This window comes from Diabrotica undecimpunctata, chromosome 4 (genome assembly GCF_040954645.1).
Source record: "Diabrotica undecimpunctata isolate CICGRU chromosome 4, icDiaUnde3, whole genome shotgun sequence".
Classification (NCBI taxonomy): domain Eukaryota; kingdom Metazoa; phylum Arthropoda; class Insecta; order Coleoptera; family Chrysomelidae; genus Diabrotica; species Diabrotica undecimpunctata.
Genome location: NC_092806.1, coordinates 11,780,359 through 11,801,072, shown reverse-complemented (window position 1 = coordinate 11,801,072; position 20,714 = coordinate 11,780,359). Strand labels below are relative to the sequence as shown.

The 20,714-nt window shown below is 35.2% G+C and overlaps 2 protein-coding genes across 5 annotated transcripts in view; one reads left to right on the top strand and one right to left on the bottom strand.

Moving 5' to 3' along the window:
• Positions 1 to 20,714, bottom strand: part of LOC140439164 (1-phosphatidylinositol 4,5-bisphosphate phosphodiesterase epsilon-1-like) — a 579,894-nt gene that overhangs the window by 34,082 nt on the left and 525,098 nt on the right. The gene's annotated exons all lie outside the window — the stretch shown is intronic.
• Positions 1,166 to 11,136, top strand: LOC140439165 (uncharacterized). Its single transcript, XM_072528898.1, has 2 exons — positions 1,166 to 1,749; positions 10,787 to 11,136. Exons 1-2 carry the CDS (start codon positions 1,456 to 1,458, stop codon positions 11,045 to 11,047), a joined length of 555 nt encoding a protein of 184 aa, XP_072384999.1. The 5' UTR covers positions 1,166 to 1,455; the 3' UTR covers positions 11,048 to 11,136.

The window sequence follows — 20,714 nt, the reverse complement described above, 5'->3', positions numbered from 1 at the left end:
AAATTTTAATTGAAACGAAATCACTTTGAATGTTTATCTTTAAATACAATATTAACGAAGAATGACTATTTCTGGAAATAATTTAACAATTAAACAAATAAATAGCTAAACGGAGATTTATGAGAGGACCTCTAAATACACAGTATGGTTTTGAAAATATATTCTAGAAAATAGCAGATGTGCCCGCTAAAAGCCATATAATGAACAAAAAGGATTTCTGCAAACACTGTTTACAGTTGTGCCAAATTTTATATTGTATTCACAGGAACAAGAACGGTATGTCTAGATCTGCCAACCTTTTTTATTACTATTTGCCCCCTGAAAAATATGTCCTGTTTTTCTTTATTAACAATATCATTAAATATTGTCAAATGTCTCGCTTAGACAATTAGTTAATTTTTTTAAAACATTTAAATTTACAGCTACAGTTTTTTCCAGTTTTTCTTTCTGCTTTCAGACATTAATTGTTATTTTTAAAGCCAATATAAGATTCTCCTTCATCTTTCTTTTTCTTAGCAATATTTTTATTCCACTTACTTTCATCTCTTGCTCAGTTCTAGACCATTTGTTTTTTTACAACTCTTTGTTTCTGTTCACTGTCATCACTATCAGAATCACTTTGTATCAGTGATAAAATTTCAGCACTTGAATTAAAGACAACAACTTACAGAACCTATAGAAATAAGACAAAAGGCGAGGATACAGAATGGAAAACAAAGATAAAAAATATTCTGTTACGAAGACGACGCAATATTGATGGCCCAAGATGAAGATAATTTGCAAAGACTATTCTAATTTCTTTAAATATATCATCTTCCTGCAAGTATGGCTGCAATATTTCTTCAAGGTAAAAAGCAAAACAGCCTCTCTTTGTTGAGAATTCTGGCATAAACACCATTCTGTTTTTTAATTGGCGAAATATACACAATTTTTTCTGACAAATAAAATAATAAAAATCCAAATTAGCAGCTCAAATATATCTAAAATAAAATATTTATATAGACCAAGGTTACTGTTATTATTTATTCATCCACTGAATATTTTGATTTTTTGTTCTCTATTATAATGAATAATTATGAAAGGATCATACGACAAACCTGCGAAAGCGGCAACATCGCGCTGTCATTTTTGTAATACACAAAATAATATTGACATAACGCTACAATATTTTATACTAAATTACCTACGCTATTGTTTCAGTTTTATATTTTCAACTTTTTCGAATTATATTTTCAAACATTTGAATATAATTTCTGTTTTAATTTTACTGATCGTATAATTTTCAATGCATGTTTTACAAAATTGATGAAAGTGACGACCTGAGGCATCCAGAGAGCATTGGAGAACAAATGAGCACCGTCATTAGAGCTACGTCAAATACGTCAAAACTACATAGTCTACATTATTATTAGTGAAATAAATCTAGATAATAGACGGATATTTATTCTGTTTAATATGGATATTTCCGAAAAATTAAAACTAATGGCAGAAAATAGCGTCGAACAAGAAAGACGAGCGAAATTAATAACACAACTGTCAGCTAAAAAGTACGATCTTCAGAAATCGTTGAAGGAAACCGAAACTGAGATCGATCTAAAACAATGCGAGTTAGAGAAGGTTAAGAAGGAGGTGACTGCGTTGAGTTGCGAGCTGCCATTATGGCAGGAGAAAGAAAAAGTTGCTCGAGAATATTTCAGAGATTTGGTGAGGCAGGCTGTTGAAATGGATGATAAGGTGACCTCAGTACAGGTAGGTGACGTTTTCTATCAAATCTAGGGAAACAAAGTGTAATGTTATAGTGCGGTGAAATTACAAGTTGTATTCTGACGTTTTTTTAAACGTTTCTTGTATTTTTCTATTAGACGTTTCTTTTATTTTGTAATGTTAATATTTGTTTTTAATGCTGTATATCTATGTTAAACTCTGTTTGTTCTATTGAGAAAGTAATTGCTATGTAACAGATTACAGTTACACTATTATATTTGGGTTCTCGCCCAGTGGCAACTTCACACTATGTTATATTGCATAAATTTGTAATTGACAAATTGCAAAAAATAACTGATCTTAAAAAAATGTCTCAGTTGTGCCCTTACCGGTCTTTACGTACGGTCTTGAATTGAAACAAAGGCACTCATATCTATAATAAAATAAGGTATATAAGATGGAAGGCAATATATATATATATATATATATATATATATATATATATATATATATATATTTTAACAAAGAGCAACCTTAAAATAAAACTTTATTTTACATAACGTGTCAGTCAATAATACCTAACTACATTATATATATATATATATATATATATATATATATATATATATATATATATATATATATATATATATATATATATATATATATATATATATATATATATATATATATACAAGAAATACTGGATATTATTGACTGTCTATATAAACAAAGAAAGCAGTTTATTAGGGATGCAGTCAGTCTGACTGCATCCCTAATAAACTGCTTTCTTTGTATATATATATACAGGGTGAGTCATGAGGAACTTTACATACTTCTACCATATGTAGAGTCCCTCAGGGAGCATATCATGTGGCCACTAAAAAATGTCAACTCTTCTTTATTAATTAACAGGGTGATTTGTGTAATTGACCATTTATTTCATTTTACTGTAGTGTTTATACTGCTCATTTGATTTTTTTAATTTTTGCATGATACAGTACACTACTATCAAGCATTCGACTGGTATTAGATAAACTAAAAAATTCCAGGACTGGCTTTGGAAAAATTAATTTAGGAATTCGTATTAAATATTACACCCTGTATATATATTTTTTTAAATGCAATAAGTGATTTTCAAACTACATAAATAGCCAATGAAAACGACATATGCGACAATGTTGTCGCACTTTTATTAAATTTTTAGTGAACGATCAAATCTTACCAAAAATAGAACAACCATAATGAAGTATCAAATTATAAGGTAATTAATTTAAACAAATGTTATAAATTTCAAACATTTTAATTTAAATGATAAACTGAGTCACTGCACAACAAAAAACAGTAACTACTAACAATAACGAAGAACAATTTAAAAAAAAAAACTAAAAATATGTACATAGTTATGATAAACCCATAAATTAGAACTGGAAAAGATACAATAATGGTAACAAAATAAAAATAATTCAAAATAGATTTTTGAAATGGAACCCTGCAGCCTGTACACATTTTTGTTGCCGAATTGTTAATTGACGTATTGAATTACGGATACTCTGGGGATCGTTTCTAATAGTATTACAACAATGTATAATTCTATCAATTAATTGTTGTCGGTTATTAATATTCACTGCGTAAACTAGTTGCTTCAATCGTCCCCAAATATGGTAATCAACGGGATTGAAATCAGGGGATCTTGAAGGCCACGATATAGGACCTGCACGTCCTATCCACCTGTTGCCATAAAAATTATTGAGATGTTGTCTCACTGCCAGTAAAAAGTGTGGGGGTGCCCCATCATGCTGAAAATACATCCCTCGGATAGCAACGTTCGCGTTGGCAAGCAAATTCGGCAAAATATTTTGTAGAAAGTTCAAATAGACCTGCCCTGTTAAAGGACCATCAAAAAAGTGAGGACCTACTAATTGGTTATTTATGACACCAATCCACACGTTAACCGAAAACCTTAACTGAGAACGACGTTCTCGAATAGCATGGGGATTTTCTTCTGCCCACACATGTGAATTTCGTGAATTATTTATCCCGTCTCTGGTAAATTGGGCTTCATCTGTAAATAGTGTCCTGTATAGCGTTGGTCGATTATTGTTAATCCACCTACAAAATTCCAACCTATCGATCTCATCTCCAGCATGTAGTCGCTGAACCATTTGAATGTGATATGGGTATAGATTATTTTTTTGTAAGACTCTACTTACTTTTGATTAAGTAACATTGAGTTCTCGACTTACTTGTCTAGTGCTTATTGTAGGGTTCATAGTAACGGCGTCCATAATGTCATCTTCCTGCGCTTCATCTACATGTCGCTCTGTTGTTCCACTAGGAAAAGTGCCATTTTCTCGCAAATAATTAAAAACTGACCCAAATGTTGGATGACTGGGAGCTCGACGATTAGGAAATCTCCTGCGATATTCTCTACTAGCAGCCCTACCATTCCCATTACAGAATCCATAAACAAATATTATGTCTGCATATTCTGTGGTCAAAAACTGATGTGGCATTTTGAACGAAAGTAACAAAAGCTCTACCAAAACTAACACAATGTACTTAACGTAGATATGACAGAAGAAATATGTATTCTTGTACACATAAATAACAATTGATAATGACAATAATGACAATGGGTATAAAATATCAAGAAACGTCAAACGGTCAACTCCAACCTTCATTTTAAACTTTTTTAGATTTATTTTTATTTAGTACAGTTGATGCAATGTATTATTATTTGACATAAAATTTTAATCATTTACAATCAACAAAAACTAACACATACAAGAGCTTTGACTTTTTAATCAATTTAATTTATTATTTATCGAAAATAATGCCCCAATACGATCTATGAGTAAAAATTTAAAATTGAAAAACAATTGATTCTATCGTAGAGATAATACAAAGTGACAGTAAAGATGTTAATTTTCTACGTATTAGATTATGTTGTAGGAACTCATTTTAATTAAAATGTTCGAAATTTATAACATTTGTTTAAATTAATACCTTATAATTTGATACTTCATTATGGTTGTTCTATTTTTGGTAAGATTTGATCGTTCACTAAAAATTTAATAAAAGTGCGACAACATTGTCGCATATGTCGTTTTCATTGGCTATTTATGTAGTTTGAAAATCACTTATTGCATTTAAAAAAAAATTTATACAGGGTGTAATATTTAATACGAATCCTCAAATTAATTTTTCCAAAGCCAGTCCTGGAATTTTTTAGTTTAGCTAATACCAGTCGAATGCTTGATAGTAGTAGTAGTGTACTGTATCATGCAAAAATTAAAAAAATCAAATGAGCCGTATAAACACTACAGTAAAATGAAATAAATGGTCAATTACACAAATCACCCTGTTAATTAATAAAGAAGAGGAGTTGACATTTTTTAGTGGCCACATGATATGCTCCCTGAGGGACTCTACATATGGTAGAAGTATCTGTTCCTGTCGATCGGATAGCCAAGCGGGCTGGGCGGCTGGCTTCTCCTTCGCTTCAATGCGAGAGATGTCAGTTCAAATCCCCGGCTCGGTGAACAGAAACCAAAAAGGCTAACGCAGTAGTTTAAAATTCTAAAATGAATCTGCGGCTTAGTCTAGAACAGTGGTCGCCAACCTCTTCAATGTGTTGAGCTACTTTGTTAATTTTGGAATAAACAGCGAGCTACCCACACGGAAGCCACGTAACGCAACCTAAATGAATTAATCCACAGTTAATCTACCATTATATGTATTTATTTTACTGTTTAACTGGTAATACATAATACATAGGTACTAATAATAAACTAATAACAAAATAACTAATATTACTAGTACGTACTTGTTCACAGCTACATTCCTACCTATCAAACGAAGGTATTTGAAAAATAAACACAAACTTTTATCCAGCCACAACGGCATGTCACGTATGATTTAAAAATAGTTAATAATAACAATAAAAAAGTAACGCACTATCATAAACATATACATTGAAAAATAAAAAAGCACGTTCAATGAGAAGGCTGAGACTCAGACTCATCGATAATTTTTTTAATGTTTGCAGTATAATTTCATGCAGCCATTCGAATACAATTATCCAAATGTTCATCTGTAAGTCGATTGCGATATTTGTTCTTAATAAACTTCATATTGGAAAAAGAAGATTCACACAAATAGGTTGAACTGAATAGTGCTTTCACTTTCAAGGCAACACGGCATAGAACTGAATATTTGACTTTACTTACAATAGGCCAGATACATTCAGTACTGGAGACTAACGATTTTAAGGCTAAATCATTTTGAAACTCAATGACTTCCATTTCTGTTGCAGCGATGTCTTCGCCAAAGTTCTGCATAACACAAGCTGCAAACTGCTGTATATCAATTTCCATAAAGGGTGAACTGGCTGAACAAACTGCGCTACTAAAGCCATTTCATTGAAATCCTTAAAACGATTTTTGAAGTTACTCTTCAGGGTAGAAATTAGGTTTTGTTCTCAAAACTCCAGCTTTTTGATAAATGCTTTTATATCAGAAATCATTATCGCTAGTTATTTGTCCTGCAAAGCTGCAAATTAAGTTCGTTTAATTTCTCTGTAATGTCCACGAGAAAACCAAAATCTCTAAGCCAGATTGAATTTTCTAGTTCCGGAGTCGGTTCATCGCGTTGTTTGAAAAATTGAACTATGCCAGATGGGCCATCATTAAAACGTTTCAGCACCCGTCCTCTACTTAACCATCGGACTTTAGAGTGAAGGAGTAGGTCCCCGTATTGACAGTCAACTTCATCGGCCAAGGTTCTGAATAATCTTCTTTGTAACGCTTGAACTCTAATCTTGTTCACAATTTTTACCACCAGTTTCATAACGTTGTTTAGTTTCAGGAAATTTCCACATAATGCTTGCTGATGGATAATGCAGTGGTAACAGAGAAATTGCGGAAAAGTTTCATCTTTACGACATAACGCCACCAGACCCCTTATCACAACCCACCATAGCTGGAGCGCCATCGGTTGTCAAGCCTACCATTTTCATAAGGTTTCTTTTTTGTGCAATTATCTGGGACACACGGTACGATGCTTCAATTGCAGCCTTATTTTTGTCGACTGTTCTTAAAAATATTGATTGTTGTCCAATTAACTGTTGTTTTAACTGTTTCAGTTTCTCCTTTCTGGCGGCAGAATGTAGTGGGAATGATTTTTCAAAATTAGAATGTACAGATTTATGATGTCTCTCAATATTTCCTTTTTTAGCAACGGAGACCGAAGTATTACATAACAAACACACATTTTTTTGTTCTTTCCCATTCCGAATGAAAGTGGTATGTCTTTACCTTCTTACAACTGCTTGCCATAATATTATTTTTGTTGTTCTCTACTAACCCAACCGATGGACGTTGGTTACGTTAAGCGCAACCAGTTAAGCGCAATGTCGCCGCGCCGTGCGTATTTATCCCGTTCAAAGCAATCCAGAAAATCCAGATCGTTCTCAAACACTAACGCGCTGGTTCGGCTGGTCGGTTCTACAAATAGCCGATTCTAGCTTGACGGCGTCAGGGGCAGATCGCTCACTGCAACGTTGCCGCTGTTTATGTTTAATATTATGACAATTAGATTTTTTTGTGGAATTTTCGGAAGCTTCTCTGATTTTTGCAGTTTGTATTTTTTTTAATTAAAATCGTTGTGAGAGCTACCAGAATTGCCTCCGCGAGCTACCGGTAGCTCGCGATCGACAGGTTGGCGACCACTGGTCTAGAATATGCTGGTATTTGATCGGCCTATGGTGGAGCAGTACGGCAAGAGATAAGGGCTTGCGGCTAGGTGATACTCCTCCATAGATCCCTACCGGAAGGGCGTGGAACGCCTAAATACCGGGTATATATATATATATATATATATATATATATATATATATATATATATATATATATATATATATATATATATATATATATGTATATATATATGTAAAGTTCCTCATGACTCACCCTGTATAATATTGCTTACTCTCGAATCTCGAATGTACCATAAGTTTAAAGCTATTTTTCTTCTAAATGGTTAACTGAATTTCGATGATATTTATTTTATATTATAGGCCTGTTTCTAAGGAAGTACCATACTAGTACTTTTTGAGAAATGTCAACGTTTTACACATATACGGGGTGTAAAAATAAAGTTATGTTTATTTATCTCATTTTTCAACACCCTGTGGAATTTATTAAAAACAAACGCTACTTATTTTTATTGAGAAAATAGTTGAGATTTTTTTGTTGGTATTGAATATTGTTTCAATTTTGCGTTTTTTTAGCACTGTTCTACATATGGTAGGATGGTTTTTCTTCTTTATGTGCCGTCTTCTACCGAAGGTTGGCGACCATCAAACGATAGGTTTCTCTGTTTTGTGCCGCATGTATTATGTTCGCGGCTTCTGGTATTTGAAACCATTCACTCAAATTTCTCAGCCAGGATTTCTTCTTTCTACCCAAACCTCTTCTACCTTCAATCTTGCCTTCCACGATAAGCTGTAGCAGACTGTACTTATCATTACGGAACGCATGGCCCAGGTATGACGCTTTCCTCCTTTTAACAGTTGTTAATAATTCCATCTCTTTACCCATTCGTCTTAATACCTCTGTGTTGGTCACTCTGTCTGTCCAAGGTATTCTCAGTATGCGTCGATACAGCCACATTTCTAGAGCCGTTAACTTCTTTATAGTTGCTGCTGTTAACGTCCACCCTTCAACTCCGTAAAGTAGCGTAGAGAGTACGTAGCATTTCGTGGCGCGCCATCGGAGGTTAACACTTAGGTGGCGGTTGCTTAAGAGCTTTCTTATTTTGATGAATTTGGATCTTGCTATTTCAATTCGGATCTTAATCTCTACATCTGGCTCCCACTTATCATTTACTGTATATCCCAGATATTTAAATCGGTATACTCTTTCAATACGTTCGGCTTCAATATTCAGGTCGATATGTTGAATGTTCTTTTTACTGATCACCATAAATTTAGTTTTCTTTCTATTGATCTTCAGTCCAAATTGGTTGCCAATTGTATTTACTCTATTTAGCATCATCTGTAAATCTTCGATATTATCGGCCAGTGTAACAGTATCATCTGCATATCGAAAATTACTTATTGGTACGCCATTAATCTTGATGCCCTCGTTGTACTCTTCCAGTGCCTCTAGAAATATTTGTTCCGTGTACAGGTTGAAAAGCAGTGGCGAAAGAATACAGCCCTGTCTAACCCCTCTCGAAATGGTTACGTTTTCACTCACCATATGTCCATTCTTCATGTGGGCTGTTTGATTCCAATATAGATTTTTTATAATCTGAATGTCTTTAGTGTCAAGTCCTGTAAGATGTAATAGTTCTATGAGTTTGTCATGTTTGATAGTATCGAATGCTTTCTCATAGTCGATAAAACAGGCGTAAACATCTTTCTGTTGATCCAGACATTTTTGAATCAAGACTTGTATTGCAAAGAGCGGCTCTCGAGTTCCAAAACCGCATCTAAAACCGAACTGTGTTTTACTTATGCTGTGTTCTAATTTTGCTCGTATTCTGGAATGGATAATACGCAAGAATACTTTAAGGGTGTGACTCATTAAACTTATAAGGCGATATTCACTACACGTCTTAGAATTCGATTTCTTGGGAAGGGGCACAAATGTAGATTTCAACCAGTCCGATGGAATTTGACCAGTATCGTATATCTTATTAAACAGTTCTAATACTACATTCAGGTTGTTCTCGTTAAAAACTTTTAAAAATTCGACTGGTATTTCATCGCATCCTGTTACTTTCCCATTTTTCGTTTGATCTATAGCTTTTATCACCACACTTTTCAATATTTTTGGTCCATTCAGATCAAGAGTGTTCGTAGGAATATGACGATAATCCGTAAACAAATCTTTTATGTAATTTGCCCAAGTCTGTAACTGTTCTTCTTTATCTACAATAAATTTGTTGTTCTCGTCTATTAACCTACCAAACTGTTTTTTTTCTTGTAAGTATAAGTAAACTCCTTGATTTTTTTATGCATATTAAAACTATCATGTCTTCGTTCTAGCTCTTCTATATCTTGACATTTTTCTTGTAACCATTTCTCTTTGGATTCTTTTATCTTTCTGCTGACAGTTCTATCCAGTTCTTTATATTGTTCGGGATTATTCTTATTTTCCTTCCTTCTGTCCATAAGGTGTAATATTTCATCTGTCATCCATTCGTTCTTCTTCTTCCGCTCGTAGTTACCAATGACTTCTTTCGCACCGTTGCATATAGCGTCCCTTAAGTTGATCCAGTCTCTTTCAATATCATCAGTATTGGTTGTTAAAGCAACATTACTATTAATGCTATTTGTAAGCTTAACTTTTATCTCGGGATTTCTAAGTTGATCCATATCTAATCTATTGTTATTCTGTTTCTGGATTAAGGTTTTTAGTCTGACTCGTAATTGGGCTACAAGAGGATTATGATCAGAGTTTATATCAGTTCCAGGATATGTTTTGGCTAATATTATTGCGTTACGGAATCGTTTGTTAATTGTTATAAAGTCTATCTGATTTCTAACGATGTACCCAGTCCTGTCCTGTGGTGACCTCCAAGTGTACAATCTTCTTAATGGTAACTTAAACCAAGTATTAGTGATAATTAAGTTTTTCTCTTGGAAAAACTGTATTAGTCGATCACCTCGCTCATTTGGTTGGCTCAGGATGGTTTTTGCAATTGGTTTTTCGTCTTTTTTTGTTGGGTCATTAATTCGCCTTTGAGCATTCTGGATCTTTTGATATTATATGATGAGAAGCCATTTTTTCTGAACATTTTTTTCAATATAATATATATATATATATATATATATATATATATGCATATATAAATACATATATAAAGATGTGAGTATAACAGTATCTATCTACCAACAATTATTGTCCCCTGAGGTAAACCTTGTACAAAAAACATACATTTATGTCCCAACCCAACCGCAACTACCAATAAACCCCGGGAAAACACGCCTTCCCTGCGGAAATACACCGCAATAAAAAATCTTGCCTTTTAACCATTAAATCACAGTTTAATCGATCATATTTTTATTCAGACCGATTTATGGACCGGCATCAACGAATGGATCACGTCCAGCTCCCAGCAGTTAAAGAAGAACGTTCTTGCTGGAAATTCGACAAAGTCAAACAGTGCCGAGTTGGAGGAGAAAATAAAAAACGAGAGAATCGAACAAATCAAATTAGAGGGCCAACTGGAGGCGGTAAAGGTCTACGAGAAGTTCCTGTACAGGAAAGTCGACGAGGTTCGACGTATCAAGGATATTATGGACGACGTGAATAATCGCTACAAGATCTAGATGTAGGCTCTATTTGTATTACGTGGGAAAGATGAAAATATTGTAGCATAACAGTTTTCATTTAAAACATGTAATTATTTCTTAATAAAGTCTCCTTAAGTTTGTTATACGTCATTCAACATTTATACAATACCAATTGTTGCTTTTTCACAAACAGTTGTAAAAGGTTTTTTAAATAATTGGTCTATTTCGGTTACGTTTGATTAAAAACATTTTGCAGCAACAAATTTCCTCAAATTGTGGGGTAAATAAAAGCTTCTTCTTCTTTGGGTGCCGTGTCCGTATTCAGACGTTGGCCGTCATCATGTGTTCAATTTCCTGAAACCTTTTTCTGCCGGCTGCTGCGCGAAACAATTCTTCTACTGTGGAACCACACTATTGTCTAATATTACGCAGCTATGAAAGTTTCTTTCGACCAATTCATCTCTTTCCTTCCACTTTTCCTTGTATTATAAGGCGAAGTAGTATCCAATTATATGAATAGAGAATAGAGAAGGCTAGGAGTGCATTCAATAACATGGCCAAACTCTTTAAAAGCCACAATCTTAATCTGGAGATAAAAGTAAGGCTCCTACGATGTTATATCTTATCAATATTGTATTACGGAGTTGAATCCTGGACACTAACTGAAGCAATGGAGAAAAAACTTGAAGCCTTCGAGATGTGGCTATACAGGCGAATTCTAAGGATATCATGGACAGACAAGATAACCAACGAGACCGTATTACGAAGAGTGAGCAAAGAAAGAGAGGTGATGTATACCATTAAAAGGAGAAAGTTGGAATATCTCGGACATATAATGAGAAACAGCACTAAATACAGATTACTGAAGGTAATCCTACAGGGTAAAGTATTCGGAAAGCGAGGAATTGGGAGAAGGAGAATATCATGGTTGAAGAACCTGAGGAAATGGTTCTCCACAACAACAACGAATCTATTTAAAGCATCAGTCAATAAAATAATTATAGCCAGAATGATTGCCAATATTCGGAACGAATAGGCACTGAAAGAAGAAGAAGAAGAATTATATGGCCGAAGTATTCTGTTTTTCTCCTCTTTATGGTATTTATGAGCAGACGTTCTGAATTAATCATTTGAAGAACATCTTTATTGGAAGTGTGCGAAACCCACGATATCTTTAGGATTCTTCTATAGCACCACAATTCGAATGCTTCTAACTTGTTTAGCATTGTGGTTTTTAACGTCCATGTCTCACAACCATACAATAGGATGGACCACATATAACATTTCAGGACCTTCTTACGAATATTCATCGACAGGTTTCTGTTGCATACAACTGGTTTCCAGGTCATAAAAGCCTTACGTGATATTTCGATCCTGGTTATTATCTCTTCATCAGAGTCACAATTTACATTTAACGAGCTGCAAAGGTATTTGAAATAATTTACCCTTTCGATCTCCTCTCCATTAAGAGAAATCAGACCTTGATCTATATTGATCTTTCCAACTGCCATCCACTTTGTCTTTGAAATGTTGATTTTAAGGCCTCTCCGATATCTTGCTTCACTGACTAGATTTAGTAATGTTTGGAGATCTTGTAAATTTTCTGCAAGAATGGCTGTATCGTCAGCGTATCTAATATTGTTGATTACTTCTCCACCTTGACTTACTCCCTCTTGTCTGTCATCCAAAGCCTCCCTAAAGATTTCTTCAGAGTACAGATTAAACAGAGTGGGTGACAAAACACAACCCTGCCGTACTCCATGTTTGATGGATATTTTTTCAGTCGGACTGTCTTCAATTTGGAAATAAAAGCTAGATGCGTTATAATCTGGTAAATAGATAAATATATCGAAAGAAACTCAATTCCATTGCAGACAATGGAAGAAGAAATTCATTAGTTTTCAGGAAATCGGCGTTCTACACCCGCTGCTCTTAACATCAATGTTAAATTGATCAAAGATACGACGCACAACTGTCAACACTATAGTACTATTGTCTACAAAACCTTTACTACTGTAGAAATATCAAATATTATCAAATAGCTTCATAACTAGAAATCTCCTGGACCAAATAGGGTTAAAAAAATTCTGAATAAAGAAGTTATGGAGAGTTCGTGAGTGTTTTAAATAAATATTAATTAATTATGTTACTTTTAATCAGCAGAAAATCATTAGGGAACCGCTTATTTAATACCGATGGATTAAATCAACACCCAAGATCCAGCCAAGTACTTGTCTTTCAACTTTGTACAAATTGCTCACATCCTGTGTCACTCAACGTATCTACCAAAAACTGTGCTCTAAATAATATAATAGAACAACAAAAAGAATGCACTATGAGTTTCACGGGCTGCAAAGAACAACATATATTCGACGTGAGTCATTTCTAACCACGCATACACAAAAAAGGAATCTTTTTACTACATTTACTGACTACAATAAGGTATGACACCTCCAAATATCTGATGTGAATAATGTTGAAACTGAAAATATTTCAATCAACTCTGGTATTTTCCAAGAGGACTCATTAAGTCCACTATGATTCTGTCTAGCTATGAACCTACTATCTTAACAAGTAAACTCCATTCACAAGGTTTCAGCATCAAAGTAACAATACTCTACTTACGAAGCATAATCATATTTCGACTTAATCGGTTTAATTCTCGAAATTACAGATCAAACGCTAAAAACTATAGAAACTGGGGAGTACAGACCTATATGCCTGTTAAATACCTTAGACAAGGTCTTTGAGATTCTTGTGAATACCAGGCTGGAGAGGGAGATAATGGAGAAACATGGTATATCCGATCACCAGTATAAGTTCAGGAAACAAAAATCTGCGGTAGACGCCATAAGCAGGATCAAGAGAAAAAAATATCGTTAGACTACTAGGCGACTTGAGAATATCTTCTTGTTTCCAGAACTTCGTCAGGAACTACTTCACGGATAGCTGCATCAATATTGGAAGGGGTAACTCTATGAGCATCACGGCGCGAGTGCCGCAGGGCTCCGTCCTTGTGCCATTGCTTTGGAATGTTCTTTAAATCAGATTTTGGAGGCCGACCTGGGCATTGGTGTACAGGCAATATCGTATGTGGATGAACTGTTGGTCCTGGTGAAGCACAACGAAAACTGGTCAATTATGAATAGAGAACTGAGCCCCTCAACAAAGTGAAGACGTGGATGGGAAGCAGGGACCTCATGCTGGCGGCAAATAAGACCAAAGCTATGGTCCTCAAGGGTCCGAGGGCTAGAAACCATATGGTTTTTGCACATGAGGGAGAAAGTATTTTATCTGCAAAAAAAGTGAAGTACTTGGAGGTTGTTATAGATATGAGGTAAACCTTTGGTGAGTACGTGAAGTAGGTCGTTCGTAAGACAGAGGAGAGAACTTCGGAGCTGACAGGGATTATGTCCAATGTGGGATTGCTAACAGGAAAATTTTAATCGAAGCGTTCCACTCTACTGTACTCTATGCGGCACCGGTATGACAACAAGTGCTTAATATCAAGAAATATAGGAGAATGCTAGAAAAAGCCCAAAGAAAAGCATTGTTAAGGGTAGCACGTGCGTACATAACATAAACGGTGGCCATACAAGTGATCGCAGGGATCGCTGCGATGAGTTCCAGCTAATGGTAAAGAAAAGGGCGAAAATCTAGGAAAAAATAGTAGCTAGGACTCGCAGCATAACGAAGTGGCAGGAAGAATGGATAAACGAGCATAGGGCGGCCTGCATGAGGGTATTAATTCTAACTTATGCAGACTGGATGAAATGCGGCGACAGAAACAATAACCACTTTTTTTAACTAATTCCTAACAGTGCAGGACTCCTTCAGGACCTACCTAGGGAATAGGGAAGGTAACGGATGGAAACTGCACAGAATGTGGACTGTCTCATACGGCCGAGCACTATGCAGTCGAGTGTAGAATGTTCAATGACGACAGAAACAAATTACAAGGAAGGTAGGTAGGGTAAGCGCAAATAGAACAATGCAGGTAACAATGAAGGGACAGACTGAATACAAGTCATTACTGGAGGCAGTAACTCAAATCATCAGAATAAAGGAAATACTAGAGAGAAATCTGTAGCAAAGATTAGAGGGAGAGAGACAGAAAGAGAGAGAGAGAGAGAAAGAGAGAGAGAGAGAAAGAGAGAGAAAAGATGGGCTATTCATGTGATGCACCGGTTTGAAGAGGACCTACCGCATAAGTAGTCCGGTTACGGGGGTGGACTTTAGTTGGTAGGCAAGGAGATATCTGTGAGCACGTCTCCTCTGGGAGGACTGCGTGCGGATGGACCCTTCCACCCTGAATCCAACACACTCTAACGCAGCGGTCGGGGAACATTTTTAATCATTACCCCAAAATATTTTTGTGTAAGTTGATATTACCCCATGGCGAAGAGCAAGAAAAAACGAAATCGCCCCTTTTTAGCATCTTTCATGTTATAGCCCCCATGATAATTTTGAAAAAAAAATCAATAATTAAAAATTTAATTTAAACATCATTTATTCAATTTATCAATGTAATACCTAGTAATCCATAACTTTCACCCCCACAGAAAATATAAGTAAATGATAATTTCTTGTTATTTTGTCATACAAGAAAAATATCATATGAATTACAAAATAACGAGAAATTATCATTTGCTTATATTTTCTGTGGGGGCGAATTTTCATGGGAGAGGTTTCATGTTCGATACAATTGCTTCAAATTTGGTGTAAGAGCGATTTGAACACAGTCTTCAGCGTTTAATCGATTTCGGTTCTTCGTTTTTATGTTCATTAGAGAGGAAAAGCCTTGTTCGCACAAATATGTTGTTCCAAATGGCAACAATTTTTTAACCGCATCTTCATGTACAATTTTGAAAGCCTTTGCAGCTTTTGACATCCAAAAAGATAACAGATTTGGTTTACTCTCAAATTAAATATTAGATCGAAGTTCAAGAATTGCTTCTGCTAAACCTGAAGGTTCTTCTGGTATCATAGCAATTTCACATGTAAAAGGATCTGCAATGCAACTGAGAGTAAGTGTATCAAGTTCTGGAAAGTAATCTGAAAACCGCTTTCTGAGTTTGATAAGATGTCTTACAATTGTATCCTTGATGTCAGCAAAAGTAATATTTTCGCAATCTTCCAAAAACAAAGCTAACCTTGAAAAAGTAGCTGTCTTGTTCGGTTCTACTTTCTGTCTCCAATATTGCAGCTTTAACCCAAACGCTGACACTATTTCTCTCGCTGAAATGATATTAATATTCTTTCCTTGCAATTCTTTGTTTAATATATTTATACTCTCAAAAATGCCCGCTAAATATGCGAGATATGCAACCCAGGAAGAGTTTTTAACTTATCTGCGAGAATATTTTTTTAATCAACCATAAAAATTTCGACTTCAGTTTTGAGAGTCCATACTCGATTTAGTACATTTCCGCGAGAAAGCTACCTTACTTCTGTATAATAAAGTAGGTCCGTATATTCAGCTTCACCGTCCTGACATAATTCACGAAATAGCCGCGTGTTTAGTGCATGTCCCTTGATAAAATTTACAATCTTGATGACATCATGCATGACAGCTTTCAGTGTAGGTTCTAAATATTTGACCATAAGGGCCTGGCGATGGATCATATAGTGAGTAACTTCAATATTTGGGTTATTTTTTTACAAAAGCCAAAAAACCATTAATATGATCCAGCATAGCTGGAGCTCCATGCAAAGATTCAGAAATACAGTTTTCCCATTTTAAACTTTGCGCATTGAAATATTCATTTACTTTATTGTAGACATCAATTCCACGAGATCTCAACTCGAGAGGAGAACAAAACAGCAATTCCTCTTCAAAATTATCTACACCTATGTAGCGAACATATACCATTAGCTGTGAATTGCTACGAAAATCAGTTGTCTCATCAAGCTGAATAGCAAAATATTTAGCCTGTTTAATACGAAAATAACCTGTTCCTTTACATTTTCTGTTAATATAGAAATTTGTTCTTTCACAATTTTCGCAGACAAGGGCACTGAATTCAGTTTCTTTGTTTCTTTTTGACCACACATAATCTCTGCCATTTTTACAGCAACTGGTTTAACCAAATCTTCACCAATAGTGTATGGTTTCTTATTTCGTGCAATCAATCAGGCTACTTCAGAGCTAGCCCTTGATGCTGGACGCCGATCAAATGTACCAAACAAGTTGCTATTCAATATTTGTCTTTTAACAGGTATTTATAAATTTGCAAAGTATTCTCGCGGTTTGGAAGACAGGTGTGAATGCAAATTATCTAAATTGTAAATGTTTCTTCAATTGGCTTTTTTTGAAAGATTCTGAAGTCAGTACCTTCACACATACAACACACTCTGGTTTCATTGTACCATTGTCTTCTATTTATGTAAAGCCGTAATTAAGGAATTCGTCTTGGTATGTTCTTTTTCTATTTGCTTCCATCTTAAAAGAGACAGAAAATAATAGTTGTAAAATACTTGAATTAAATTTTTAAATTGCAGCTAACCTTGATCGATATATCGATGATTAATGATAAAATGGTGATCTTGTCAGCAACTAATTAGTAAAAACTCGCTCTCTGACTCGTCAATGTATTTGTATCTTGACGGCATAGCACGAACTGAGCAGGTACTCGGGGCCGGGACTGTGCTTTACTACGCAAAGATATAACTCGAGAACACTCTAGTGGTGGAGAGTAAGATGGCTTGGCCTGCATATGTCGCTAAATTGTTTAAGTTGAAAAAATACTAACAGGTTTATAAAATAGAAAATTAAGAATATATACTTTTTACTCACAAAAGTTTCATTTTTACCCCCAAAAATTTAATTTTTACCCCATTTGGGGTAATTTACCCCGGTTCCCCGACCGCTGCTCTAACGGGACACGGCCCGGTACGGTCTTAAGAAGATTTACTCCTCCTTCCAAAAAAACTGTAGACAAATTCTCTAATGATATTAGTATGCACTTTGGACTAGACAAGTGCCGTATTTTAATATAGCCAGAGGAAAGGTTCAACCCGAAAGATTCAATGCCATTTTGAATTTATGACACAAATTCGATATTTGTGGCATAAATTTGGATAATTATAATAATAAATACTTCCTATGCCAGTATAGTCACAATAGTTTTTATAGGCATTTATTCCCCATGATGTGTAACTAACAATATAAAAATTTATTACAAAAGACCAATCGCATACTCACAATATTTGTCTGATTAAAGTTCTACAGTTAAAGTAAGTATCGTATGGTAAATATGAATAATATCAACATTTTATTGGAGCTCCCAGATCCTTTAAACGATAACAAATTTTCTCGAGTCCTATTTCTCTTTCAATACATAATAAACTTTAGAGAACAAATAAATGGAATGAAAGACAAACCTAATTTTCCTTCCTCGAGATATGGATTATTGCATTTTCTTTTCCTAGCCTTGATTGTTACACTCGGCTAAAGAGGCAATCAGTTGTATGTCCTGGATCGAAAATGAATTTATGTCAGTAGCGGAGGATATATATGTGTCCTTGATGCAGGAAATCCAATCAAACTAGCTTAACGCCTCCTCGAATATGATTCTTCGTACCGAGAAATGTCTGGATTACCTTTTATGAATAGACATTTAGGGTGTGGAATTTTATTTAGTTCGAGAAACGGAGTTCACGTCCTTTCATTGATTGATGTTAACAGGTTGCACTCCATTCAGTACAGAATCCAAATTCTATATAAGTTCCTTTTTATTTTACCCAGTGTCCCGAAAATTTATTTCAGTCATGTAGTAGGTAGCAAAGAAGGATCTGTCATTATACTAACAACACAATACATGGATGGACTGCAATAGACAACAGAAAGAAATAACTTTACTATATTTTTAAAAAGGACAAATGAACAGAGAAAGAGGAAAACTAAATTTTTGCTTAATAGAATTTAGAAGTACAAAATTAAGTCTGTGTTTAGCTCTTGTTTTTTTTTTAAGTCTGATTTAATTAAGTGGTTTATATGAATAAAGAATTGCTTCTAACAATGCTTGTTTTTAAAAATAATCGTGTGTCGTGGATTTAATGCTAATGAATCTCTGCACAATTGTATTAGTGTTGAGAATAAAGCTAATTGCTCAAAGAATAACAAATAATTCACACCAATGTATGTAGACTCAAAATATTGAAGAGGAGTTGTGTTTTAAGTGTGCTATTGCAGTTGTCGATTGTGCACTCCACCACCTTCATTTGTTAAAGCAGTGATTCCCAACCTGGGGGCGATCGCCCCCCGGGGGGCGATTTGAGATATTTAGGGGGGCGATAGAGCGAAGGGGGCGATATGGGGGGCGACAGAGAAAAGGGGGCAATAAGGGGGGCGTTTAGCATCCGGAAAACGAGAAATGGGTAAATGAGAAAAATAATAAAAGAGAAAAAAAATGCAATACTTTCGATCGGATATCCATAGGATAATAAAAAGTAAATATATGTATACCAATGCAGGTAATAATAACACAAACATTTCGTCTAGTCACAGAGAGCTATGAATCATAATACAATTTAATTCTATACATTATCGTTATAATTATACATTATAACGAATTCTGCATTTTCCTTTGATCGAGCTTTCGTATTGTGCGATCATCCGCACAAAAGAGAAAGAGAGAAAAGTGGGATAAGAATGATGAGAAGTAGGTACCGCTCCTGCCGATCTGACTCGAACAAAAAGCGAACGGCCGAGGTTGTCGTCGCTTCAAATGCGGAGTCTTTCGTTCCCAAGTTTTGTATTGTGGTATATAAAGTTGTTTTGTTTCAACTGACAGTTATTGTGTTCAGTGAGTCAAAAAGTGCCAAGCCGCACACAATTGGAGAAGAACTCATCCTCCCAGCTGTCAAAGAGATAGTTGATACTATGTTGGGACCCAGTCAGGCCGGCCAAGTAACAGACGCAGTTCCTCTCAGCAATAATACTGTCTCCAGAAGGATTGATGAAATGGGAGCGAATGTCGAAGATGTTTTCTGCAACAAATTGAAAAGCAGAGAGTTTACTGTGCAACCTGACGAGAGTACCCTGAGTGACAGCACAGCTTTGCTGCTGTTTTATGTCCGACTCATTGACGACAATGGAGAAATGGCCAAGGAAATGCTGTTTGTTAGAAGTCTGATTACTGATACAAAAGGATCTTCCATATTTGAGGTCGTTAAGAGATTTTTTGAGGAAAAAGAGATTCCCTTATTAAATATGATCACCTGTGCTACTGACGGTGCAGCAGCAATGACAGGAGGCCATCGGGGATTTATTGCACATCTGAAACAAGCAGTACCTGGAATTTTGTGTGTTCACTGCGTCATTCACAGAGAGCATTTAGCTGCCAAGAATTTGAGTGGGAGGTTGCACGATTCTCTTCCACTTGTCATAGATGCGGTAAATAAAATTAATAATCAAAGAATGATCGAATATTTCGTACACTTTGTGAAGAAAATGATGAGATATTTAATACATTGCTACTACATATGTAAGTCCGCTGGCTTTTTAAAAGCAATTGCTTAAGGCGGTTCTTCAGCCTCATGGATACTGTTATTGAATTTCTTAATACTACTGACCCCACACTGAGTATAGAACTACAAGAGAAGCGAAATGACATCGCTTACTTATCAAATATTTTTCAAAAATTAAATGAAATGAACCTGCAACTACAGGGAAAAAACATAAATATGGCCAAGGCGAAAG